Raw genomic sequence first — 27,767 nt, forward strand, 5'->3', positions numbered from 1 at the left:
AATGCAGCAGCTACTTCACATTGATCCCCCCTCAGGGAGAGTCACCCAGAGACGCTCTAGTCCACGATTGGCCCTCCAGTGTACTATAAGCCTTCCCTCCGGTCCCCTTGCTGTCAAAGGTTATTCAGAAAGCGCAGTCCTTGGGAAGCAGAATGATTCTGATTGCCCCACACTGGCCTCATCAAATTTGGCTCCCCTTTCTCCATCCCTATCTCATGGACGCTCCTTGGATTCTGGACCCACAACCAGACTTACTGACACACATGTCAGGGCACCTCCATCCCTCTCTTCGGACCCTCCGGTTGACAGCCTGGTTACTCCACGTCCGTCATTAGTTAGGCTTCATCATTTTTCGCCTGAGGTGGTTCATATTTTATCTTCCTCTCATAAGCCCTCGACCAGGAATATTTATTACAGCAATTGGAAGAGGTTTTCAATCTGGGCGCATGCCAAAAAGATTGACCCTTACACAGCTCCAATTTCGTCTGTATTGGAGTTCTTGTCTATGCTCTTTAACCAGGGTTCAGCGGCCGCAACCATTAAAGTCTAATTGGCGGCGATTTCTACCTTTCATGTCGCAGACGAGCCTAGCCTGATGGCACATAGACTCTGTAAGGCTTTCCTGAAGGGCACTTTGTTACTTCGTCCTCCGGTATCGGAACCTGTTATGCCTTGGGACTTAAACTTTGTTCTACAGGGTCTTACTTCACCCCCCTTTGAGCCTGCAGCCACTTGCAATTTAAAATTCTTAACTTGGAAGACTGCCTTTTTAGTAGCCATCACGTCAGCCGGTCGCTTTTCGGAGCTTCAAGCTTTATCAATCAAACCCCCTTATTTGATTTTTCATAAGGACAGGGTTTCTCTCAGACCAAACCCCTCTTTTCTTCCCAATGTGTTGTCAGTCGGTAACCTTAACCAATTTATTGAATTGCCATTGTTTTTTTCCCAGTTCTCAAACAAGGCAGAATTCAAATTTCATCAGTTGGGATGTGCACAGACAATTACGTTTTTATTTGCACAGAACAAAAGACCTCAAAGTCTGATCAGTTGTTTTTCCTTTTCGGAAAACAGAATTGGGTCTCCTGTCTCCAAAGTCACATTGTCCAGGTTGATTTCCAGTTATATTTCTTTCATTTATTTCTCGGGGTAAAGATTTACCGTTCCGGGTGAAGTCTCACTCTACTCTGTCTGTATCTACAGCTTTTCAGGCCAGATTGTCTATAGATGATATTTGTGCTGCGGCTACTTGGCCATCTCCTCTCACCTTTATTACTCATTAAAAGGTGGATGTGGTACCTAGGGGCAGGTCTTCCTTTGGTTCTACAGTGCTCAGGAGTATTTTCCACTGAGCCTCCCAGGATTTAGGTGCTGGGGATGCTGTCCCACGGGTAAGAATGTAGGCGAGATTGGGCTACATAACATCAAGAAGTTATGTACTCACCATAACGTTCGATGTATGTAGTCCATCTCGCCTCACATTCTTACTTACCCCCCCTCCTTCCCCCATCCTGGAGGATCTGGAGGTTGGGTCTGGTTTCAGAGCTCCCTTCATTCTTGGTTTGTTCTTCCTTTCCTTGGGTGGTGTTATGCATGGAGAATGAGTGCTGGTGCTCGCAGCAAACTAGATCTGGGGATAGACAGCAGTGCAGCATGGGATACCATCTTAGCCCAGCCAATAGAAAGACTTTGAGCTAAAAAAAGTTTGGCCGAGTCGGAGCCGACATTCTGCTCCGAACCCACGGGTAAGAATGTGAGGCGAGATGGACTACATACATCGAACATTATGGTGAGTACATGACTTCTTGTTTTCCTTTATGACTCAAACAAACCATAATATATTCTTAAGTGCACTGAAGAGATTCTTCCCCATTCAGTCTAACCACTGTACTCATGAGAAGCTTTGACTACCCCAGTATAAACTGGGAAGCACACTTGACTCAAAGTTCCGTGGACTTTGTAAATGCAAACACCTTTGAGCAGTTGGTCTGTATGCCCACCAGGGGTGCAAACATCCTTGACCTGGTCCTCAGGAACATGGTGGAATGTTGCACCCTCTATAATGTAATGTCATCCCTAGTCAAGAGTCAGACTATAAAATTGTCTCTGGCTAACCCTGGAACTCTTTGGAATTATTCTAGCCACATTTCCTACTACTAAGTGATGCACTAGCAAAATGTCGACACCCCCCATACCCTGAGAACACCATTGCCTGTATGAAATTGTTCTTAGAAACCCTGTATAATCATATTAACAGCTGCTTAGAGACATCTGTATCTACTCTGATTAAGCATAGGATCAGCTAAATAAACAAGCCACCGTGCTGGAATCTTAACATCAGTAGGTTGCATAACAAAAAGAAATTCATGGAAAAAAATTAGGAAGGTGCAATTCCCAGCAAAGTAAAAAAAAAAAAAAACTTCAACCTAAGTAAGCAACTCTAGGGGCTAGTGAAGCCTACCAAAGTCAAATCTGAGATAAAATTAGCCTCCTGGCCAAATGCAATCACAAAGCTTTCTTTAGCTTTGTCTGGAACCTCAAAAGCAATATACAGCAGTGTTCCAAATTAATTGTAAATGGTGCTACCAGTACAGAGCTGGGAAGACGTCAGACCTCCTGGCTGACAAATATCACTACAGTTCCCCTGAAGAAATACCGTCGTCTGTAACTCCCCTGTCTTTCACTAGAGACCAGGTACTCGGTCCCGATAATATCTCAGGATGCTTCTTTAATAGCATGAAACATGAACTACTGGGACCACTAGAAACACTATTTAACTACAGCCTCCAAACAGTCTTCATGCCAAATGAATGGAGGACTGCAACAGTTATTCAGCTGCACAAGGACGGGCCATCCATGGATCCTGGGGAATTATTGACCCATAAGCCTGACTAGACTGATATGCAAAGCTATGGAGAGAAAAATCACTGATATTCTAAATGATGACATAGGTAAATAAAGGGCAGGTCTTGCTTACTCAGCCTGGTGGACATTTTTGAGAAAGTCACTAAAGCAATGGGTAAGGGCAAAATAATGCACACTGCCTACTTCAACTGGCCAAGGCATTTGACGCTGTACCCCACTCAGGCATTGTAGAAAAGCTCACTAAACTTGTTGTAAACTCCTACATCATTTACTGGATAGCCTGCTGGCTTGCAGACAAGACCTAAGAAGTTAGAATAAGGGAGTCTTCCTCCACAAAAAAGGCCAGTTGCTGTTGGGGTGCCTCAGGGCTTAGTGCTATGGTCACTCCTGTGTAGCATCTACTTACTTCTGTGAGGTCAGGACTGGATGTCAAAGGCCTTTAGCTGACCAAGTTTGCAGATGATTCAAACTGGGTGCAGTCATTGAATCTCCCCCAAGACACAAATATCCGAGGTTTCCATCGTCTTAAACTCTCAGAACATTTCAAGTCATCTTTGCCTTAGCATTTTTGGTCTCATGGCAGCCTCCACCCCCTTGGTACTATGTGCCAGACTACACATGTTGCTGTTAAATTGGACGTCACAAGTTCAGTAGTCTCAGGTTTGTGATCAAGTAGTCTGTCACATTTGGATTTCCAAAGTATGCAAGGCACACCTCCAATGGTGGCTGCATCTTCAAAACTTGACCAAGAGCAACCATTTTCTCTTACCCTCTCTGAGCAGCAGTTACTGCAAACGTGCCAACCCTGGTGGGGGGATGCATTTCAATGGACAGATGGTTTAGGGCGCTTGAACATCTCCTGAGCTGCACAGAATGCCAGAATGTTTGAGATGGCAGTAGTCATTCTGACTGTCCAAGCCTTCTGGAACTTTTTGCTTAGAAGCACAATTATCTTCCACTGTTAACACAATGGCAATGGTTTCATACATCTGCAAACATGGAGGGATTTGAAGTTGCCTGCCACAAGAGTGTGGAAATGGGTTAATTTGTCATACTGCTTTCTGATAGGTAGCCATATTCTAAGAAAGGCCAACCCTTCGGTGAACAAAGTGTCTGATGCCCTACAAGTAGTCCCTCTGTCCATTGGTGCTTGGAAGCTGTTGAGACACTGGGGTAAAACTTGCTATGATATCTTTGTTTCACTGGCCAACACCAAGACAGCAACATTTTCTCCCTTATCCCTCTACTAGGGGATGCTAAAGGAGTGCTTTGCTCCATAATAGGTCCCCTGGATTCCTCTGTGCTTTTTCTCAATTTCCACTGATGATGAGATTAATCCAGAAAGCTAAACAGCACAAAGCCAGCCATTTTCCTGGCTTCCTGCATCGTCGTCTTCCTCTCACCTGTTAGAGAACCCACTACAGTGGCATCCAGCCAAGATGCTTTAACCCACCCTTCTTCCACATATTAACCTTGGCTTCTTCAGTTTCAGTGGTAACTGCTGACCCCCTTTTTTTCATCTTGGGTGATCCAGATCATTTCTTCCTCTCAAAAAAAACTAAAACGTAAGACTTGTATAGCTAAATGGACACAATTCTCTGTGATGCAGCCAAGGAAGTGGGCCCCTTTACCCCATTTCCTTCTGTATTGAATTACGTTGCTCAATTTTTTTATTTTAGGCCAAATTAGTCCTCCATCAAAGCTCACTGTACAATATTTCCAGTTTTCATAGGTTTGTGAACTCCTTTTCTTGTTAAAGGTTTTCAGAGCCATTTGAAAATATGTGCTGTTAGTCAGCCCTCCCTTAGGAGATCCTGTGCTGCCTTGGTACTTACAATATATATTAGAAAAGCTGACCTTTCCTGTATTTGAAGTCATGACTTTTGCAGTCCTGAAGTAACTCTCTTACAACAGACGTTTCCTGATGGTTGTCATTTCCAGCTGGAGAATTTCTAAAATGGTTATCCTTGTGGTTCTGAGCCCATATTCTTTCCTGTCTTTGTGGTTTGTTTTGTTCCCGTCTTGGATAACCTTCTTGTGCTCCCTTTGGTTCCTGTTATCTAACATAAGGGGCAGCTCAGAGAGATTACATATTAGCTGGGGATGGTGATGGAGTCAGATGCCTTATGTAAAGCTCACATACCAGAAATTGAAAATTTGATATATGTAGCTTTCTTCAGTAATCCTGATCCTTTGCTTATTTTTTATTTATTTATCATTTGTTGACCGGGAAAGTCCAACTAGGTTCCACAGAGCCTGTTTTCAGTGGAGGCCCGGGGAGAAATGCTCCAGATGCATGTCTTTGGAATGTGGGAGGAAACCGGAGTACCCGGAAAAAACCCACGCGAACACAGGGAGAACATACAAACTCCACACAGAAGGCACCCCAGCCGAGAATCGAACCGGAGAACCTCTTGCTGTGAGGCGACAACGTTAACCGCTGCACCACTGTGCCTGTGCACTGTGTTTTATGAAAAAACATTAATGAAATCTGACATTGTTAATGGCGCTTCTGGTTTAGCTGTATAGTGTCATATGTTAATATCCTGTTTTCCCTTTGCTTCCACTACAGGGACTTGGTGAAAGATGACCCATTCTTTTACGTCCCAGCTGTGATTGATGATTTAAGTAGCATGAGAGTTTTGACTACTGAACTGGTTCCTGGATTTCCACTGGATAAAGCTGAAGGGCTGGACCAGGATATTAGAAACAAGGTAAGCTGATTAACGTTTTGTATCTCTTCACTGCAATGAAATTCTTCTCAGACATTATCATTGCTGTGTTTCATTCATAAATGAATAGAGTTCAGCCAGAAGCAGACATCAGTCTCCCGGACAGACTTCAGGAGTACTCGGACATCCCCAGACTTGGTGCAGGGTTACTTTCCATGCTGACGACATGAAGTGCTTTCAAGAGAAAGTAACCCAGGTCATTTCTAAGATTTTTTTTTTTTTTTTTTTTTTTTTTTTTTTTGCAGCTGGAGTGACCCATTTCATTTGAGTTTATCTGTTGCATCCAAAAGACTGGAGCGATAAAGATCCTTTTTTGAATTTGCCTTCAGATAGTATTTTTGCTGTTTCTTAGCAGTTTGTTTTTAAAGTTTATTTCCCCCCTTTTTTTTTTGTCCTAGTGAGAAACGTGAAATAAGCTGCGAACATTTAAGATATTTAGTAAAAAGGCTTGTTTGAGGACTGTCAGGGACCTTAGGATGTTTGTGAAGAATAGAAAGCTTGTGGCACAGGTACACGTTTAGAACAAATTTATGTATAATTTTATGTTTCAGGTAGTAACTGAGGGTGTCCTTGCTCTGTACAGTATTTGTTTCCAGTAAAGTTAAAGCTTGCGGTCATTGTGAAAGGCTACTTTTCAACATTGTGTTTCTTGTGTCTTACTTTTGGCAGTGATGAAGTCTCCCCCATTTATCTAAACATTGTCTTCCTTTCTTTTTCAGTTGTGTTATAAAATTCTGGAGTTGTGTGTTCGAGAGCTTTTTGAATTTGGGTTTATGCAGACTGATCCTAACTGGTCCAACTTCTTCTTTGACCCTGAAACTGGAAAGGTACATACAGGAATTGACTACCTTCTTTCTGACAGTTTATTGCTGTTACTTAAGCACTGATGATGTTTAGTATCATTCAGTCATCACCTGTATTAATTGTAATGTTTGTAAAGCTCTACATGACTTTGTATCCATTTACTCTGTTAAACATACACAACAGATCTAAGTAAATGAAGAGCTTGTGTACCACATACCGTAGCAGTGACAGGAATGGCAAATTTCAGTGAAGGCAGTTTCATGCACATGCAAGCACATACTGTGAAGGATGCATTGTTTATCGTTGAGGTTGATTTGGGGATGGATTTATGTTATAAAACTGCTGCATCCGGTACAGTACTGCATCTGAGGACTGGGAAGAAAACATTAATAGAAAGTAATAAAATCAAGTGAAAAGCAAGCCATGAGGAGACTGATGAAAAGAAGGAAATATCTGGCTGCTTCAGTATTATAATGTTTACACAATCCCCAGTGCAACATTCTTTCCACATTATTATGCCTTTCACTATTACAGTCCTTCTGCCATTAGTATGTCACAGACAAAAACAAGGTGTGCAACTGTTTCCAATTCTCTTTTACAAAACCTACATTTGTCTATTTCTCGCCCATGTTCAATGGACTTTGCAAAGACAGAAGCAATGGATAACCTTGCAAAGAAGGTATATATCTCTTGCACACTAGCCTTCAGAGCCCTGAACTATCACACCCAAATGACTAAATATTTGCTATCTGTTTTGGGGATCTGTGGAAGGACTAGCCAGTAGGCAGCAAGCCATGTCTATAATGACTCGGGCTTCACAAGTGGCGAGACATAGCATCAAATGCAGTTGTGATGCAGTGGAAGCTTCCTCCAGAACAGCTGCTACAGGTTCTTTTATTAGATGGTATGCATGGCTATGCTGTCAGTCCTTCCATGAGGACATTAAAGCCAAGCATGTAGACTCTCCTTTGAACAGATATCTGTTATTTGGCCTTGATGCAGCCAGTTTGTTTAAAACATTGCAAGAACAGGGGATAATGATGAATGATTGCAGACAGCTTTTCCTTACTTTGGTTCCAAGATACTACCCTGTGAAGCCCATTTCCTTTGCCCACAAGGAGTCTAGGCCCCCTAATAGGGCCAAGAAAATGCCTTTGAAAAGATTATAAGACAGACCAGATAGGAAATCTAAATCTGGGAGGTCTTTCTTACCCAGACGAGTCAGCCTGACTACCCTTGTGTCCCCCAATCCCAACCTCCCCCTGTCCAAAAGACTGTCTTCTCTAGGCAGTGACAGCGCATTATCACAGACAAATGGGACCTCTCCATTATTCAACAATATGAAATGACTAGAAAGGAAGCCCCTCCATTCAAAGGTATCCCTCCCACCTCACAGTTATATAAATGTTACCTTTGTCCCATCATTCAAGTCTTGCTTGACCAAAGCACAGTAGAACATATCCAGGTTTTTTCCTTGTTCCAAGAAAAGGAGACTGGAAACCCATATTGGATCTGTTCACTCTAAACACTTTCCTCAAGGTCCCAGTCTTTCAAGATGCTCTCTCTCCATACTCTTCTGTCCTTCATGCTTCCACAGCCCTTTCTGGTGTCCTTGGACCTAAAGGATGCCTACCTCCACTTTCCAGGCCACACTTCCTTCACGAAATGTCTGAGGTTTTTAATTTACTCATCACATTTTCATTTCTCTCCTTTGCCTTTTGGATTTTCCATCAGCCCCCCCTAGGTTTTCACAAAATATCTGGCTCCAGTTATAGCCTTCTGCAGGACTCTGGGAATTCAGATATTCCCTTACTTGGATAACCTATTAATATAGGCACCTTCTCCACAAACCCTTTTGCTTCATCTCAACTTTGTGTCCCTGCTAGAAAGTGTGGAGTTTACAATCAGCTTCAAGAAATCCGCAGTAGAACCAACCCAAGACCTAGTCATCCAAGACCGCATGCTAGACATGAAACTCCTGCAGGCTTTCCTGCCACCAGACAAGGTACAATCTCTCCAGTTACTTCCAGGTACTCTTACCTCTTTTGACTTGTACTGCAAGAGAAATCTTCAGAACTCTGGGTTCATGGTTGCAGCTATACCTGTGGTCCCATTTTCCAGGTTCCATATGAAAAAGATCAGTGGTACCCAAAATCCATCTGGTCTTAGCACTGTCATCCTATGAGCACTCAGTTTCCCCTTCTCCATGTGCTTAAAGAAAAAAATACAATGGTGGCTGTCACAGGTAAACCTTAACCCAGGCCTATCGTTCAAAATGCAAACACTGCAACATGATCTGCATGTAGATTCCTTAGACATTGCTGAGGGGGGGGGGGCATATATGGGCTCCCTCAGCATACAGAGCCGGTGACCACTGAATCTGAAGTCAAAGCACATCAGCCTGAAGGAGGTGAGGGCACTAATTCAGGCTCTGCATATCTTCCACTTCCGGGCCCAAGGACATCTCAAAATTTTCACAGACAGCATTACAATCATGAGGTACATAAACAAGGAGGGGGGAGCCAGATCCTATCAGCTGTGAAGACTAGCTCTTATAATGTGGGATCAGGCCACAAAAGCAAATATGTTCCTTCAAACTGTTTACATGCTCCAAAAGAACAATGTCCTGGCAGGTTTTCTAAATGCATATATGTATTGGGAAGATCCTCATAAGTGGATGCTGAACAGAGAGGTCTTCAAAGTCATAGTTCAGAAATGAGGTGTTCCACAGGTAGACTTGTTTGCCTCCAACCACAACAAAACAACTTTCTCTCTTCTGTTCCAGGACTCCTTGTCCTCAAGCATAGAGAATGGATGCTATGTCCATTCATTGGAAAGGGGCGGGGGGGGGTTCCTATAGGCCTTCTCTCTCTAGTTGTACTTTTCCCAAATGTCTTACTGAAGATCCATAGAGACAAATCAAATATCCTACTGGTGACTCCATTTTGGCAAAGGCAGCATTGGATGTTCTTCGTGTTTCACTGTTGCAGTCATTACATTTGGGTTATCTGCTTGCAGGTAGCCCTCAGCCGGCCTGATTATCAAAGTCTTGGGTCCTGCGTCGGTTGCTGTCTCTTCTTCCATGACGTCAGGTAGTCAGGGGTATAAAGCATGCAGCCGACACCATTACATCAGTCTTTCTTGCCGTGTGGTGCCCAAAGCAGTTCACAAGTGCCAGTCGGCCGACTCCTGAAATTTTCGTTTTCTAGTTTCAGAACCAAAGTCTTCAAAAAAGCTAAGTACCCCGTCGGGAATCCTTTTTTTTGCTCTAAACCGAGGTCAGTAAAAGTTAACAATTGTATTTCTTGTGGAAAGCAAATACCTCATAAAGATTTTAATTTGTACTGCATTCCTTGCTTAGGCCCAGACCATGACGTTCCTCGCTGTCGGTTTTGTACCTTATTCAATCCTCGTACTATTCGTTGGTTCATTTTCACATCTAGCTATTTCGGTACTCTGTTCAATTTTCCAGAGCCATCCAACTACCGACATTCCAAAAACACGTAAAGATAAAGACAGAGACAGACCGCATAGGTCCAAAGCTGCTGACGACGCTTCCATTAAGCTAGTCGCCAGTTCGTCGGTACTCAGTGAGGCGCTTTTGCAGCCCATGATACCCACTACGTCAGATTCGCAGGCCTCTACTGAGACTCATTCGGAGTCCAGTATGCCGCGAGATGCTTCATTGACTATGGAACCTGCGGATGTCTCTACCTTGGATGGATCCGGAGCCACTGTGCAGGCAGCGGCTTCTGAGGGTGTATTCAGGCCTACTGACTTGCATATCAAACCGACGCCATCTTCTTCAAGGCGTAAGACTCCATCCATGCCTAGAAAACCAACATCCAAACCGCATGGTCAGGCCCATATGCCTAAAAAACAAATGATAAGAATGGCTGAAGATCTTATTTCTCTAATTAGAGGAAGCCACCCTTCTCCCTCTAAGACACCTAGAACTGATTTTTCTTCTGATTCTTCTGATCAGGATTCTGAAATTTCTGTTTCTTCTGATGACCAGGATTTGCCCTTATCTACCTATGAGGAGTCTGATGCAGAGGACTCAATTCCGTCTGCTTCCCCTCCAGAAGATTTCTCTTTTGGTGAAACTTTGCACACTCTTAGGGAGCATTTCCACTGGGAAAGCCAGGATTACTCTGACTCCAAAAAGACGCTTGGGGATTTCTTACTCCTGCCTTAGCACAGGCCTTTAGCTATCCCCCCTGTACTGGACATTGTAGATGATGCCTTCTTGGAATCTAGCCTCCCCCAGACACCTTACCACCCAGGAAACCTGGCAGGTATTCCAGAGTACCTGATTCTCACAAGTTCCTCTTTAAGAATCCTACTGCGGATCCACAGACAATTTCACAGGGACCCAAAGGCATTAAGGCTGCTACTGCCAAAAATCCTACCCCCCCTCTGATAGAGATTCCAGGGCCCTGGACAGATGGGGTAAGAAGGTATACACTTCTGTTACTTTGGCCATTAGGGCCTTAAACCGCCAGTTTCATGTGTTAAGGTACCAGCAGCATATTATTGGATTACTTAAACAGAAGTTGATGTTGATTCCTGACTGTGCTGAAAATAATTACAGGATTTAATGCATTCTGCTGAACAAGTTGGTAAACATACTTTACAATGTGGTTTTGACTCCTTAGAGGCATCTTGTAGGGCTGCTGTTACTGGGTCTGTTCTTAGAAGGCATGCTTGGCTTAAGGATCAAACTCTGCCAGATCCTGTTAAAGCCAATTTACTGGATGCTCCCTTAAACCAAGACCGCCTGTTTGGCAACAAAGCAGAAGAAGTTCTTAAAAAGATGGAGGAAAAAGCTAAATCTATGCAAACTGTTAAATATTTCCTGCAAGTACAGCCTCCCAGATTTAGTAGGCATTGGCCTTCTAAGAATTGGTCCATTCCTGTCTCTTCCAGGCCTTCTCAGTCCAAATCCAGGAACAGCAGACCACCTAGGCCATAGTCTCAAGGTACTCACAGGCCTAAGCAGTGGGGGGCTCCCACTTCCAAAGCTGAAAGTAGTAAGACACCCCCCTATTGGTAAAATGTCACAATGACTTAACCTTAAACCTTCCAAGCCCTGCTCAACTGACTGCACCTTTAGGGGGAAAGATCGCCCTGCATGCACAAAAACTGGGAACGCATTACCAAAGACAAATGGGTTTTAAATATAGTTTTCCAAGGATACAGATTCCACTTCCACACCTTATGACCCCCAAAAGGTTGGCCAGACCTACACCCAAACCAATGGGCAGAGGCTCAACAGCAGGTTCTCTCTCTCTTCTAAGTATCAGGACTATCCAACCTGTCCCAGTAGAAGAATGGGGACAAGGTTTTTACTCCAGACTTTTCCTGGTACCCAGAAAAGACAACTCCTGGCGTCCTATCCTGGACCTATCTATCCTAAACACCTTTTTGGTAATACCAAAATTCAAAACGCTAACTCTTCATCAGCTGCGTCCCATGCTAGGCAAAAATGCCTGGTTGGCAACATTGGATTTAAAGGAAGCTTACCTGCACACCCCAATAAGGGATTCTTGCAGAAAGTACCTACGCTTCAGAGCAGGCTGCATGCACTATCAGTTCTCTGCACTGCCCTTTGGCTTATCTACTGCGCCCAGGGTATTCATAAAATACCTAGCTCCAGTCATTGCATTTTGCAGGCAAAGAAATATTCAGATATACCCATACCTGGACGATTGTCTAATTCAGGCAGATAGCCAGGACATATTATTAAATCATCTGGCATTTGTAAAGAAACTGCTAACCTCACTGGGGTACACCATAAACAAAAAGAAATCTCATCTAGTACCCTGCCAACAAATTATATTCCTGGGAGCAAGCTTGAACACAACTTCCCAGATGGCCGACCTCACGCCAGAGAAACAAGATGTTCATCGTGTTTCACTGTTGCAGTCATTACACTTGAGTTATCCTGCTGGCAGGCGACCCGTAGTCAGCCCGAGTTCCAAAGTCTTGGTCCGACGTCGGTTGCTGTCGCCTCTTCCCTGACGTCAGTGCGCCAGGGGTATCAAAGTTGCAACCGACGCCATTTTCTTCAGTCTTTCTTGCCGCGCGGTGTCCGAAGCAAAAGCAGTTCGCAAGTGCTGGCCGGCTGACTCCTGAGATTTTCAAAATTGAATTTCAGAACCGAAGTCTTCAATAAAGCTAAGTACCCCGTTGGGGAAACTTTTTCTTGCTCCAAACTGATGTCAGTAAAAGTTAATAATTGTATTTCTTGTGGGAAGCAAGTACCTCATAAGGACTTTCACTCTTACTGCATTCCTTGCCTAGGCCCTGACCATGACGTTACTAGTTTTCGGTTTTGTGCTAGATTCAATAAATGCACTATTAAACGTCGGTTTGATTTTACTTTGCATTATTTTGGACGAAGATTTAATTATATAATGCCATCGGAACAACCGACGACCGGAATGTATAAAAAACGCAAAGACAAAGAAAAAGACAGGCATCTGAGGTCCAAAACCGATGACGAAGCCTCTTCTAGGCCAGTCGCCGGTTTGCCAGTTCTCAGTGAGGCATTTTTGCAGCCCCTAACACCCGCTACCTCAGAGCCACAGGCCGTTACCGACAGACACGTGGAGACACCGAGGCCTGTGGAAACTCAAGGTATTGGGCCTATGGAAAATATACCCTCAGATGGGTCCGGAGCCGCTGAGCAGGCACCGGCTTCTGTGGGTGTTTTCAAACCTTCACAGCTTACAATTAAAGCTACTACAGCAGCAAAGGCAAAGTCAAAAATACCATTAAAGACAAGGAAACAAGTGCAGCATTCTCCAGAACAGTCATCCATGCCAAAGAAACAGATGCTTATAATGGCCGAAGACCTTATTACTTTAATCAGGGGATCCCATCCTCCTCCTGACAAAAGGCCTAGGCAAGACACTGATTATGATTCCTCTGATCAGGTTTTCATTTCTTCTGATTCCCTTCAGCCTCACCACCTGAGGATTACTCTTTTGGGGAAACCCTGCACACCATGAGGGAGCATTTCCATTGGGAGAGCCAGGATTACTCAGAATCCAAGAAAAGGCTCAGAGATTTCCTTTTATTACCTCAGCACAGGCCCCTAGCTATCCCCCCTGTGCTTGATATTGTAGATGATGTTTTTTCTGAATCCAGTCTGTCTCCAGATTCTTTACCCCCTGCACCAGTAAAGCCAGACAAGGTACTACAGGGTCCCTGACTCTCATAAATTTCTTTACAAAAACCCCGCTGCAGACCCAGAAACTATTTCTCAGGGTCCTAAAGGGATTAAAGCTTCCACTGCCAAAAATCCTGTCCTCTCAGATAGGGATTCCAGAGCTCTGGACAGATGGGGGGAAAAGTTTACACTTCTGCTACTTTAGCTGTAAGAGCTTTAAACTGTCAGTTTCACATGCTTAAATATCAACAGTATTTCATGTCATTGTTAAAGCAGAAAATGGTTACAAATATAGAAGGTCCTGACAGTAAAGAAATGCAGGATTTATTGCATGCAGTTGAACAAGTGGGAAAGCATACTCTGCAATGTGGTTTTGAATCATTAGAGGCTTCTTGTAGAGCCGCAATTACGGGCTCAGTTATTCGAAGACATGCTTGGTTGAAAGAACAAAATTTACCTGACCATGGTAAAGTAAAATTATTGGATGCTCCACTACAGCAAGATACTTTGTTTGGTGTTAAGGCAGAGGAGGTGTTAAAGAAAATGGAGGATAAAGCAAAGTCAATGCAAACTGTGAAAGATTTCTTACAGGTTCAACCACCTAAATTTAGCAGAAACTGGCCTTCAAAAAATTGGTCCTTTCCAGTGTCAGAAAGGCCACAAAGAGGCAGATACAGACGCCCAAGAGGCAGATCTCAGCCCCAAGGCTCCTACAGACCTAAACAATGGGGTGCTTCAGCCCCCAAAGGAGGAGAAGACAAATCACAACCTTATAGGAAACCGTCACAATGACTTCCCTCTGCAAATGCCAAGCTCTTACCAGTTGACAGCATCCCTAGGGGGAAAGCTAGCACTTGGCACATGATCACCCAAGACCAATGGGTGTTGAATATAGTTTCTCAAGGGTACAGGTTCCACTTCCACACGCTTCCAAAACCAAAAGGTATGCCAAACCTGCCACAAAACCAATGGGCAGAGGCACAAAAACAGATTACTGCTCTTATGGATATGGGAGCTATTCAGAAAGTTCCACAAGAAGAACAGGGCCAAGGATTTTACTCACGATTTTTCCTAGTACCCAGAAAAGACAAAGCCTGGAGACCAATACTAGACCTGTCAATCCTAAATACTTTCCTGGATGTTCCAAAATTTAAAATGTTAACACTACAACTTGGCTAGTTACTTTGGATCTCAAGGAGGCATACCTGCACGTCCTAATCAGACAGTCGTGCAGAAGATACCTCAGATTTATAGCAGGCTGAATGCATTATCAATTCTCTGCACTGCCCTTTGGCTTATCTACTGCACCCAGGGTCTTCACAAAATGCCTGGCACCAGTAATTGCATTTTGCAGTCAAAAAGGAATTCATATATATCCCTACTTGGACGACTGCCTTATTCAAGCAGAGAGCAAGGACATTCTTCTAAAGCACCTGGCGTTTGTAAAAAGATTGCTAATTTGCCTAGGGTACACAGTAAACGAAAAGAAATCAAAACCTAGTGCCCTCTCAAGAGATAATATTCCTGGGTGCAAGCTTAAATACAACTGCCCAGATGGCTTATCTCACGCCAGACAAACAAAGGCAACTGACTCATTACTTTCACTTGATGCCAACAAAGACCCAGCTCCCTGCAAGAAAAATTCTGCAGGACCTGGGTTTCATGGCATCTTGCATACTACTAATTCCATATGCCAAACTGCATATGAGGAAACTACAATGGTATCTAAAAAGTGTTTGGACTCAGCATGGTCACAGCCTAGAGACAATCATAACCTTGATTCCCTGCCTACAACAGGAGTTTCGATGGTGGTCCCAGGCCTGTCACCACAACAAGGGACAGCCTTTCACCTTACCTACAGCCAGGCAGACAATAACAACGGATGCATCGGATTATGCCTGGGGAGCACATATGGCAGGAAAATGTATTCATGGCACGTGGCCCAAGGAACAAATGCATCTTCACATCAATCAAAAAGAGATGCTAGTGGTACAGAATGCCCTGACAGCCTTCAAGGACCTAATACATCCAGGACAATTATTAATAAAGACTGACAATACCACAGTTATGTGGTACATAAACAAGCAAGGGGGCACACATTCCTACCCCCTATGCAGACAAGCCATGACTTTGTGGAACACAGCACTGACCTACCAGGTACATCTGCAAGCATAATTCCTGCCAGGAACAAAAAATACACTGGCAGATGAACTCAGCAGAAGTCTCATGGATCCTCACAAATGGAAGCTAAATCCACAAGTGTTCAACATGATAACAAGGGAGTGTGGATGCCCAGACATAGATCTTTTTGCCTCCCCTCACAATTGCCAATTACAGAAATTTTGCACAAGGACTTATCACTCTCAAGCATGGAAAGTGGATGCTCTATCTTTCAGCTGGAAAAACCTGACAGTCTATGCCTTCCCTCCGATGCCTCTTCTCACCAAGGTGCTTCTAAAAGTCAGACAAGAGAGGCCAAAAATGATCCTGATTGCACCAGACTGGCCACGCCAGCACTGGTACCCAATCCTACAGATTTTGTCCCAAGGCCCACCTTTGGCCTCTACCTCAAGTCCCTCATCTTCTGACACAGCAAAACAATCAGATTCTGCACAGTCAACTCAGAACCTTAAACCTGGCAGCATGGCAGATAATGTAGCCACTCAGACTGCACCTCTGTTTAAAGCTGTTATGGATGTAATTTTGGAAGCCAGGAGACCCAGCACTAGGAAATCTTATGCAGAAAAATGGAAGAGATTCTGTGCTTGGAAGCAGGCACAAGGGCTCGACCCACTGGTCCCTAATATGCCTCAGATTTTGCAATACCTGACTGAGATGTTGGACAAAGGCCTATTTTTTTCATCTATTAAAATCCATGCCTCTGCCATTTCAGCTCATTACAATATGGATCCTCCTCTTTTTTCACATCCTCTACTACGACAGTACCTCAGTGGGGCAAAGAATATAAGACCCCCTAGGAGAGCACCAGTACCTACTTGGGACCACAATTTTGTTAGAAAAACTAACACTGCCTCCATTTGAACCAGCCAGCACAGCTGATGTAAAATTCTTGTCATGGAAAACTGCTCTGCTCCTAGCAATAACTTCAGCAAGAAGAGTTAGAGTTACAGGCATTGATGGCTGTGAACCTTTCCTCATTTTTCACCAGGACAGGATTTCTCTAAGGACGAACCCAACATTCATGTCAAAAGTGGTCTCCAATGTGGCCTTGAACCAAACTATTCATTTACCTACTTTCTACCCAAATCCCCAGAACAAAGGGGAAAGACTTCTGCACTCTTTGGATATACACAGGCAGCTACGATTTTACTTGGACAAAACAAAAGCTTTCAGAAAAACTGAGCAACTGTTTGTAGCATATGCTGCAGGATCACAAGGAAAACCTATTACAAAGCAGACAATCTCCAAATGGATAGGACACTGCATCCGCTTCTGTTATGCACAACATGGCAAATCTGTGCCAAAGGGCATTAGGCCTCATTCTACCAGAGCAGCAGCCACTTCAGCAGCTTTCCTCAGAGGGGTGCTAACCAAAGACATATTAGAAGCCGCAACCTGGAACTCAGTGCACACTTTTACCAAGCACTACCACCTACCTCTCTACTCCATATCCAGAGCAGGCTTTGCCACTGCAGTTCTGCAGGGCTTGTTAGCCTCACCAAATCAAATCTAGACCCAGCCACCGCGGTGGTGGTGCTGCGGTAGTGTTGTCGCCTCACAGTAAGACGCTGTCTGGTTCGATTCTCAACTAGAGCGTCTTCTGCATGGAGACATGCGTGAATGGGCGTACCTTCGTTGCATGTTGTGCGTCAGGCCTGGCAAGCCGGTACGTAAAAATCAACTGCCAAATCATTAGCGGAACGGAGTTCCGCTGTGGTGGCCCCTAACCGGGAAAAGCCGAAAGACACAAACAAACCCAGCCACCCTACCTCAGCTTTGGGATTCTACCCAAGTGTAATGACTGCAACAGTGAAACACGATGAACATAGTACAGTTGTGTACCTACCATAAATGTAATTGTTCAAGTGTCTTCACTGTTGCAGTCCTGGTTACCCACCCACCATCCCCCTCTTTGCTGGGACTATTCTGTACTTCTCAACTCTATACAACCTATGTGGTGTATTTGCTTTTAGAAGAAAGAAATGTTTATAGTAATATATGCATGATTGTTTGGCATATTTTTATCTTTACAGCCTCTGGGGCAAGAAAAACTGAAGAAAATGGAGTTGGTTGCAACTTTTATACCTCTGGCGCACTGACGTCAGGGAAGAGGCGACAGCAACCGATGCCGGACCAAGACATGGGAACTCGGGCCGAGTACGGGTTGCCTGCCAGCAGGATAACCCAAGTGTAGTGACTGCAACAGTGAAGGCACTCGAACATCTACATTTATGGTAGGTACACAACTGTACTTTTATCTGACAGCCTACTTCAAATTACTGGCCACAAAGACCCAGTTAACTGCAAGGAAAATACTGCAAGCTCTGGGGTTCATGGCCTCTTGCATCCTACTAATTCCATATGCAAGACTGCATATGAGAAAACTACAGTGGTATCTAGAAAGCCTATGGTGTCAACATTCTCAGGACCTAGAATCAGTGATTCCTATCATCCCTTGTATAAAGACAGAATTCCTTTGGTGGGCAGAGGCCTGCTACCTCAACAAGGGACTGCCACTCACTCTACCCCCTGCCTCCCAAACCCTAACAGCAGACACATCAGACTATGCATGGAGGGGTCACTTGGCATGGCAGTGCATTTAGGGCAAATGGAACCAGAGTCAAATGCACCCGCATATCAATCAAAAAGAAATGTTAGCTGTACAGAATGCTCTGACAGCCTTCAAGGACCACATCCTTCCATGACAATTATTGGTAAACACAGACACCACCACTGTTATGTGGCACATAAGCAAGGGGGAACCCACTCATACCCCCTCTGCAGACTAGCCATGGCTCTGTGAAACACAGCCTTGAGCTACCAAGTGCAGCTACAGGCTCATTTCCTGCCAGTCAAGCTAAACTCACTGTCAGATGACCTAAGCAGAAATCTCATGGACCCACACGAGTGGAAACTGGAACCAAAGATATTCAGCATGTTAAGAAACAAATGGGGGAGCCCAGAGATAGACCTGTTTGCCTCCCCTCAGAACTACCAATTGGACATATTCTGCACAAAGACTCCCCACAGACAAGTTTGGAAAGTGGATGCCCTGTCCTTCACATGAGAAAAACCTCTCAATTTATGCCTTTCCCCCTCTGCATCTCCCCCTCTGCCTCTCCTCTCCAAAGTTCTACTAAAGATCAAACAGGACAAACCAAAGACAATATTTGCAGGGCCTAATAGCTGATCTTAATGCCCTAATTGCAGTCTCCCTTCCTTAGCTTTGGGAATCTACCCAAATGTAATGACTGCAGCAGTGAAACATGAAGAACATAGTACAGTTTTGTACACTTACCATAAATGTAGATGTTAGAGTGTATTCACTGTTGCAGTCCTGGTTACCCTCCCTCCATCCCCCTGACTTCTACTTGCTATACCTCTCTTCTTGTTTAATGGATTTAAGTTTTCTGGTGTATTTGCTTAAAATTGGATGTGTAACTTTGTATATAATTGCTTCCCATTATGGGGGGCATCTTACATCTGGGGCAAGAAAAACTGATGTAATGGCGTCTGCTGCATGCTTTATATACCCCTGCCTACCTGACATCATGGAAGAAGAGACAGCAACCGACGCAGGAACCAAGACTTTGATAATCAGGTTGGCTGAAGGCTACCTGCAAGCAGATAACCCAAATGTAATGACTGCAACAGTGAATACACTCGAACATCTACATTTATGGTAAGTATACACAACTGTACTTTTCCCCATCTGATATTGTTAATCCTCGTTCATTCCTCACGCATGGATATCGGTTCCGAGCTCGGAACCGAGCTGGCCATTTTCCAAGCTCGCGTCAGCTTCAAACTCTCGAGTTAAACTCTTACCTGCAATTCCCCTCTCCCTGTTAAATCAGATTCCGTTTGCCGCATTGCCATCCGGTCGTGTCAAGCTACTTCTCTTGAGCTATGTACAGTCAATTGTTTAATTGCTTTACAAATTAGTTTTCTATCAGAAAAGTTGATCTTTTATTGTCTCTTGCCATATCGCATCTAGCGTTCATAATTTCCTCAGGTTTTTTCTGTCCTTTACTTACCCTTTTTGCCGCGAGGTAGTTTTCTCCTTACCATCACTGGTAATCCTTTTCCCTTTCTCTTTCATACCTTCGGGTACTCTCTTGTACCATTGTTGGTACTTTTCTATTTGTTAATATAGCAGATAAAAAGGGTAGTCCGGGGTTTAAGTGGTGTTCTGATTGTGGACACAAACTGCCTACTTCTGATGCACACTCTTTGTGTTTATTGTTTGGGAGCTTCCCATTTATCTGTTGAACCACCTTGTACTATTTGTGAGAACTTTTCTAATGGAACTTTGTTAGAAAGGAAAAATAAGCTGATACTGATGGGACTTCTAAAATCTCCCTTTTCAGAGGCTATTTCTGGGTCAGAGGTCTCAACCCCTCCTAAAGCCCATAAGAAAATGGATGTTTCTTCTTAGGCTAAATCCTTGCCTTCATCCCCAGCTGGGGACTCTCACCAACCAAAATCTAAAAAGGCTAAAATTTCGGCTCCGGAGCTCTCAGCCCCAGTGCTTTCGGTGCCCAGACCTTCAGCACTGAGGCCTTCAGCTCCATTAGTGATTTCGGCTCCGTCCTCTCCTGCAGCCTTCTACATATCCGCACTGAGGGGCTCCTCATTTCAGACCATTACCACTGTATCGGCACCGACCATTCAGTCTGCGCAGACCATGACCGTGTCGGCTCCGAGATCTTCCTTGGAACTGAGGCCTTTATTGTTGACTTCAGTTTTGTCGGTTCCAGCTTCGGCACTGACAACCACTTCGGCACCGATCCCTGTGTTGGTGCAGACAATGACATTGGCACCAATGACTTCTTCTGTGCAGACTACAGTAGTTCAGTCTTTCTCGGCACCATTATCCTCTGTGTGGTCAGATGAGATGGGCACTGAGTCTGCCTCTTTTGTGGACAGACCTGTTTCTCCCTCAGTCTCTGTGAGGTCCACTAGAAGTCTTTCTGAACATGATGTGTTGTGTCTTGTGGACCAGGCATTCTTGGCTAAAGGTATTCCACCCCCCCAGGAACTATCCTTCCTTGGGAGGTGATCACCCATCTCCAAAGACACCTTCTTATTCTCCTCCTTCATTGCCTTTGAAGTCCATGGATATAGTACAGTCTTCCCCTTCTGCGGTTCCCTTTATGGATCTCACTAAGGAACCACAGTTGCCTTCGTGGCAGGAAAGTTTTGCTACAACCCAGGATGTCAGCGGTGACGCGCATAGTTTGCTGCTCCACAGCCATCCAGGGACTCCGAGTTGGCAGGCTGGGACACTTAGGGGAGGAGTGCCCACTGTCCTAGACATATACTCCTCTCCAGTTGGACCAGCCTTCCAACTGATGGAGAAGGCTTTCGCTGCTGCTGGTGATACCGGACTGTCTATACCTCCGCCCTCCTCTGGTACACTGGTTTCACAAGTCACACCTAGTGGATACTGAGTGCAAGGGCCTCAGGACATATTCCCTCAGGAATCTCCTTTTCCGTTGTCTTCCCCAGCTTCTCCCGCTGAGGAGGTCCACCGGAAAAGTTCATGTAAGAGGAGGAACATGGACTCGACAGAGGAGTCCCTCACCGAACCATGAGGGGGAAGGATCCCCTCGGTCACCCTCTGAGGTATCCTTTGGCGATATCCTTGAAATCCTGAAACAGAGAGGTAACTGGCAGCCCTCTAATCCGACCCCTGAGGAATCTGTGTTCCTGCAGGCCTTTCGTGCCCAGCCCCCTACCTCCTGGGTTACTCCACCTGCCGATGAACTTGTCAAGTTCATTGTGCAGCGTGCTTGGAAGGCCCCTGACACTGTTGAAGCTATTCCCCGGAGGCCAGAAACGATCTTGTCCCCTCCTGCTTCAGATCCCTATTGGTCCACAGATCTTCCTGTAGATGCTTTGGTGGTGGTGGCCGTAACAAAAATGGATCTGGCAGAAGAAGAAAGCCAGACTGCCCATCCGCCTAACAGAGAGTCCCAGGCCCTGGACAGAATAGGGAAGAGTACTTTTGCTTCAGCAACCTTTGCTATCAGGTCCCTGAATTATATGGCACATTTTACCAGGCTTCAAAGCTGGCCACCATTGAGTCTATATCTAACTCCTCTATCTAATATCTATCTATCAGAAGGAGCAGAGCAGGCTAGAGAGAGCGGTTCAGTTCAGGTCTTTGAGACGACATGCCTGGATGCTTTTGCAACTTAACGGAACCTTTTAAATCTTCCTTTCTTAATGCCCCCCCCAATGCTCTCCTCGTTGTTTGGGCCCAAGACATTCCCCCAGTCTCTCAAGGGAAGAGCAGCACTAGAGATAAAAAGCTGCTAAGAAAGGACTGGAGTCCAATTTTGGATCTCAGTGTATTGAACAAGTTTGTGATAGTACAAAAACTCCAGATGGTCACTATACAGTCTATCCTCCCGCTTTTGGAAAAAGATGATTGGATGTGCTCTATAGATCTTCAAGATGCGTACTACCACTTAAAGGTGGACAGGCCATCAAGAAGATTTCTGCGCTTCCGTGCGGGAGCCAGTCACTACCAGTTCAGAGTACTGCCCTTCGGACTCTCTACTGCCCCCAGAGTGTTCACAAAGTGCATGGCAGTTGTCACAGCTCACTTGCGACTTCAAGGATTCCAGGTGTTTCCATACCTAGACGACTGGCTCATTTCTACCCCCACCAGACATCTACTGGAAAAAGTCCTGGCATACTCTCTCCTCGCTGCTCAAAGGCTAGGCATAACCATAAACTGGCAGAAATCCAATCTCACCCCATCTCTGTCGAAAGAATTCGTAGGGGTTATCTTGGACACAAAAATCTGCAGAGCTGCTATTCCAGAGCACAGAATTTTAAGGATAAGGCAACAACTAATTCCAATCCTTTCAAAGGAAAATCCACGGCTCACTCTGTTCTACAGCTGTTGGGTTTCATGGCAGCCTCCATCACCATTGTTCCCCTGACCAGGTTTCACATGAGGCTTCTACAATGGCTACTGCTCACCCAATAGTATCCTTTTCAGCATCCTGTTTCAGCCATAGTTCGAGTAACCCACAGGTGCAAACAGGATTTAAATTGGTGGATGACACACAATCGCTCACAAAGGTCTTGCCCCTTTCCCCCCCCCCAGCAACCCAAGGCCACAGTGACCATGGACACCTCCCTGATGGGGTGGGGGGGCAATATCAGGGACAGACCGTCCAAGGCACTTGGTCCCAACTGGAGTCCCATCTGCATATAAATGTTCTAGAGCTGAGGGCGGTGCTTCTGGCGTTGCAAGCATTCCATCCCCTGCTGCCGTCTGGGACAATTGCGATTCAATCAGACAACATGGCGGTGGTCTGGTACATCAACAAGCAAGGTGGAACCAAATCTTACCCCCTTTGTCGAGAGGCCATGAGGATATGGCAGTGGTTGATGGCTACCAACCATTTTCTTCTAGCAACGCACATTCCTGGGAGTTCCAACGTGATAGCAGACAGACTCAGCAGGTGCATTCTGCAACCTCACGAGTGGTCCCTGAATCCCTTGATAGTGGCGGAGATCTTCCACCGCTAGGGCTGTCCTTGCTGCGACATCTTTGCATCCCCGACCAACTACAAATGCAGCAACCACTTCGCCCTGATTCTCCCACCGGGACAGTCACCCAGGGACGCTGTAGTCCACGATTGGCCCTCAGGTCTTCTCTACACATTTCCTCTCATTCCCCAGTTTCTGAAGAAAGCCCGGCGGTTGAAGAGCAAGGTAATCCTCATAGCACCATATTGGCCACGACAGATTTGGTTCCCATTCCTTTGGCCTCACCTACTAGATCGACCATGGATTCTCCATCCAATCCCGGAGTTGATCTCACACCCACAGAACCTGATTCATCCCAACCTGAGCAGCCTGAAGCTAATGGCTTGGCTACTCCAATTCCCTTGATTGCCAGGCAGAGTACCAGTATGTGATATTCACATTGCTTCTCATAAGTCTTCCACTATAATTACTTATCTGAGCAAGTGGAAAAGATTTACCTGTTGGCTGAAAGATAAACAAGCAGACCCCTTTTCAGCACCAGTGTCGATAATTCTAGACTATCTGGCCGACCTGTTTCAGTCGGGTCTATCGGCCTCTACCATTTAGAGTTCATTTGGCTGCAATTTCTGATTTTCAGGAGGGTGTCCAAGATTCCTGTTTTATATCCCATAAATTGTGCAAGACCTTCATAAAAGGTGTGAATCATCTGAAGCCACCTTTTAGAGAACCTATTCAACCATGGGATTTATCATTAGTTCTACAAGCTCTGACAATGGCACCTTTTGAACCAGCCTCTTCTTGCGACCTCAAGTATTTGTCATGGAAAACCTTGTTTTTGGTTGCTATTACTTCTGCCAGACATATTTCTAAATTTCAAGCTTTATGTATCAAGACTCCATACTTGATTTTTCTTAGAGATAGAGTGTCTCTGAGAACTAATCAGTCATTTCTGCCTAAAGTGATCTCTGAAATGTCCATTAATCAAGCCATTGAATTGCCAGTTTTCTTTCCCAACCATTCAAACAGAGGAGAGTATTGCCTACATACCCTAGATATACACAGGCAAATCCGTTTTTACTTAAACAGGACTAAACCCTTTTGTAAATCTGACCAGTTATTTTTGGCCTTTTCTGGATCTAGATTAGGATCGGCTGTTGCTAAGGTCACATTAGCTAGATGGTTGAAGGACTGTGTGACCTTTATTTACACACAACGTAATATTTCATTGCCTACTAGCATGAAAGCTCATTCAACAAGGTCGGTGGCAACTTCTGCTGCCTTCCATGCCAGAGCTTCTTTACATGACATCTGTGCAGCTACAACTTGGGCTACGTCTCATACCTTCATCAATCATTACAAATTGGATTTGGCCTCCAGAGGAAGAGCATCTTTCGGTTCTGTGGTGCTCAGGAATGTCCTTCCATGAGAGCCTCCCAGGAATAGAGGTAGCTGGGGACTCTGTCCCATTTATAAGGAATGAACGAGGATTAACAATATCAGATAAAGAAGTTATGTCTTACCATAATGTTCCATCTGTATTGTTGATCCTCGTTCAGTCAGTATGACCCTCCCTCCTTCCCCCTCCTGTGGTTTTTAGTGGATCTCACCATTCAGTTCTCTCAGGTTATTTGACCAGAGGTAGCCTCTACCTTCTTTAACTTGCAAACTCAATCTGAGGTAACAGGGAGAGGGGAATTGTGGGTAAGAGTGTAGCTCGAGAGTTTGAAGCTGACACGAGCTTGGAAAATGGCCGGCTCGGTTCCGAGCTCAGAACCGATACCCATGCGTAATGACTGAACGAGGATCAACAATACAGATGGAACGTTATGGTAAGACATAACTTCTTTTTCTCTATCATCCTAGCCAGGGGTCATCACTAAAAGTTACCTCACACAGTGGACTTGCACAACAGAAGGGTACACTTCTCCCCAACCTATCATCTCTTAACCTGACACTATGGATGATAGGATTTTGATCTTTTCAGACGCCATTTTTTTTCTGGGGATATGCTTCAGGTTATCCAGGGGTTAACGAAACATACTATTCAGAAATCATAAATAGCTGCATGGAAAAGATATTTGGTATATTGCTCATAAACAGGACTGTAGACACAGTTGCTTCCATTGTCCTGTCTTATTTGTGTGCATTCTTAAAAGCTGTCCTGACCTACTTCTCATTCAAGGCACATCTGTATGCCATATCTGCTTACTTGCCTCTGAGTGCCCCTCTTCTGTCTACACTGGAGGCAAAATGGTTTCTGAAGGGTGTTTTCCACCTAAAGACTCATAAGAAAGCTATTCCACCTTCTCCGGACCTTAACTTTGTTCTGGAGAAACTTTCTCTTCCATCGTTTGAGCCAGCAGCTTCTGCTTCTCCCAGATTCTGCACTTGGAAAAAACATACTCCTAGTAGTCCTTACCTCAACTAGACGAGTGTCTGAGCTACAGGCCCTGATGACATCACCTCCCTTCTTTGTCTTCCATAAAGACAGTATCCCTCCTTTATGCTGAAGTGGTAAATGAAATATCCATTAATCAGGCCATCAATCTCCCTACTTTCTTCCCTAACCCACAAAATAAAGTTGAGAGAATCCTGCACTCACTGGATGTGCAGATACATCTCAGATTTACTTTGTCTTGTCTAAATGTAATCTGCAAGATTGACCAGTTTTTCTCTTTTGAAGAACCAAGCTCGGTAGCGCAGTTTCAAAACAAACTTGCTAACTGGATTTTGAAATCCATCTCCTTTTTTTACACTCACCATTGCAAATCCTTAACTTAATCACCGAAGGCACATTCTAACGGATCAGTGGCTTCTTCTGGGGCCTTTTAGAAAGAGGTAAACTCCAGAGCTATCCTAGAAGCAGCTACTTGATGTCCTTCAATTTCACTGTTGCAGTATTCTTTACATTAGGGATCCTCTGCCAAGGGTGGCCCAACATCTGGCCAGTATACGAAAGCCTTTAAGTTGCCTTAAGGTATGCTGTATGTCACACGTATGCTCCCTGCATATAGTGTAAAGCATAAAGGTGATGTCCGGACATACTATCCTCAGAACGTTTGCCAGCAGTTGGAAAGCCATCTATTGAGTGTAGTTCTGAACTCCCACTTCGTTGCTGGTTCACACAAGCCATTTCAGATAAATGCCCCATTGTGGTTTTTGCTCTTATCTTTTTTTTTCCTTTTGTTTGTTGCTTTTGGGGTTTCGTGTCATCCAAAAAAGGGTAGATGCCAGCATAGGAGATAGATTCCCCATAAAGACCGTAATGAGCAGTGCTTATTTTGTCTTGGTGCTTCCTGTGACCATACATCCTGTTCCATTTATCAAGGCTTTTGTCCTAAAGACTCTCTGTAGTCTGCTTTCTTCTTTTGTCCTGTATTAAGAGAACCAATGTCTTAAGCTTTTAGTGAAAGACACAATGGAGGGAACTTCCTGCTCCGAGGGTCAGCCATCCATGAAGAAGACCAAGAAATTTAGGTCCAATTCATCTGCTGTACTGCCTCTGCTGGATGTCTCTCCTGAGGCTAGTGAAAGCCCGGAGGATTACCTGGCTCCTCCATTGGATTCCTGTGCCGCAACCACTTCATGCATGTCCTTGGAGGCCTTGCAGACATCCACTGTGAATGTTCAGGGGGAGCCACAGCTGTTTATTACCAAAAAGGTCTAGGGGTGTTCCTCAGATTTTGGTTAGAGAGGGAGCTCTGACTATGATTGTGGAATGCCATCTGGCATCTCAGTCTTTAAAGTTTTACAGGGCAGATATTCCTTTGAAAAAAGAAACAAAGAACAAAGCTTGTTTCTCCTACTCTTAATGACCCTAACAATGAATGGCAGAATTTCACTCAGGGTTTGTTTAATTCCCTTATGACTTTGAAACCTCCTGAAGGATGTTCTGTTCCTGCTCCACCTTTGTCCTCTACTCCTCTTAAAAGGCCTAAGGAACAGGATTCTTCTGAGGAAGAGGTGGATTCAGATGAGAAGTCCCTTGCATATTCATCCCAGATTCCTTCTCCTTTAGACTATGGTTCTGAGAAGGAGTCCACTAGTCCTGACGCTCCCTTTGAGGAGATTTCCTTCGGGGGTACAATTTCCAGGATGATGGAATTATTTGAATGGGATTGTGCCCAAGTTTCTGAGGTGCAGAAAAGATATTTCAAACCTGCAGATGGACTCTCCCAGACCTTCTGCTATCCCTCCTGTTTTGGCTGCCTTGTTGGATGCCTTTTCTACAACATCTGAGGCTCTGGATTCCCAGCCCCATGCCCCCCAAAAAAAAACCTGATAGGTTTTATAGGATGTTCTACGTGTTTCACTGTTGCAGCCATTACATTTGGGTTATCCTGCTGGCAGGTTGCCCTCAGTCGGCCTGAATTCCAAAGTCTTGGGTCCTGCGTCGGTCGCTGTCGCCTCTTCCCTGACGTCAGGTCATCAGGGGTATAAAAGATGCAGCCGACGCCATTTTCTTGCTGCGCGGTGCCCGAAGCAGAAGCAGTTCGTAA

General features: G+C 44.7%; 1 protein-coding gene across 1 annotated transcript in view; it reads left to right on the forward strand.

Moving 5' to 3' along the window:
* The window catches only part of LOC122805293 (atypical kinase COQ8A, mitochondrial-like), a 740,997-nt gene that overhangs the window by 555,920 nt on the left and 157,310 nt on the right, over positions 1 to 27,767 (forward strand). Inside the window, exons 13-15 of the mRNA XM_044075380.1 lie at positions 4,542 to 4,594; positions 5,435 to 5,576; positions 6,314 to 6,421. Of these exons, the coding sequence (XP_043931315.1) occupies positions 4,542 to 4,594; positions 5,435 to 5,576; positions 6,314 to 6,421 (303 nt within the window). The remainder of the gene's footprint in view (positions 1 to 4,541; positions 4,595 to 5,434; positions 5,577 to 6,313; positions 6,422 to 27,767) is intronic.

Source organism: Protopterus annectens, chromosome 6.part1 (assembly GCF_019279795.1).
Source record: "Protopterus annectens isolate FY-2018-M chromosome 6.part1, PAN1.0, whole genome shotgun sequence".
Lineage (NCBI taxonomy): Eukaryota > Metazoa > Chordata > Ceratodontiformes > Protopteridae > Protopterus > Protopterus annectens.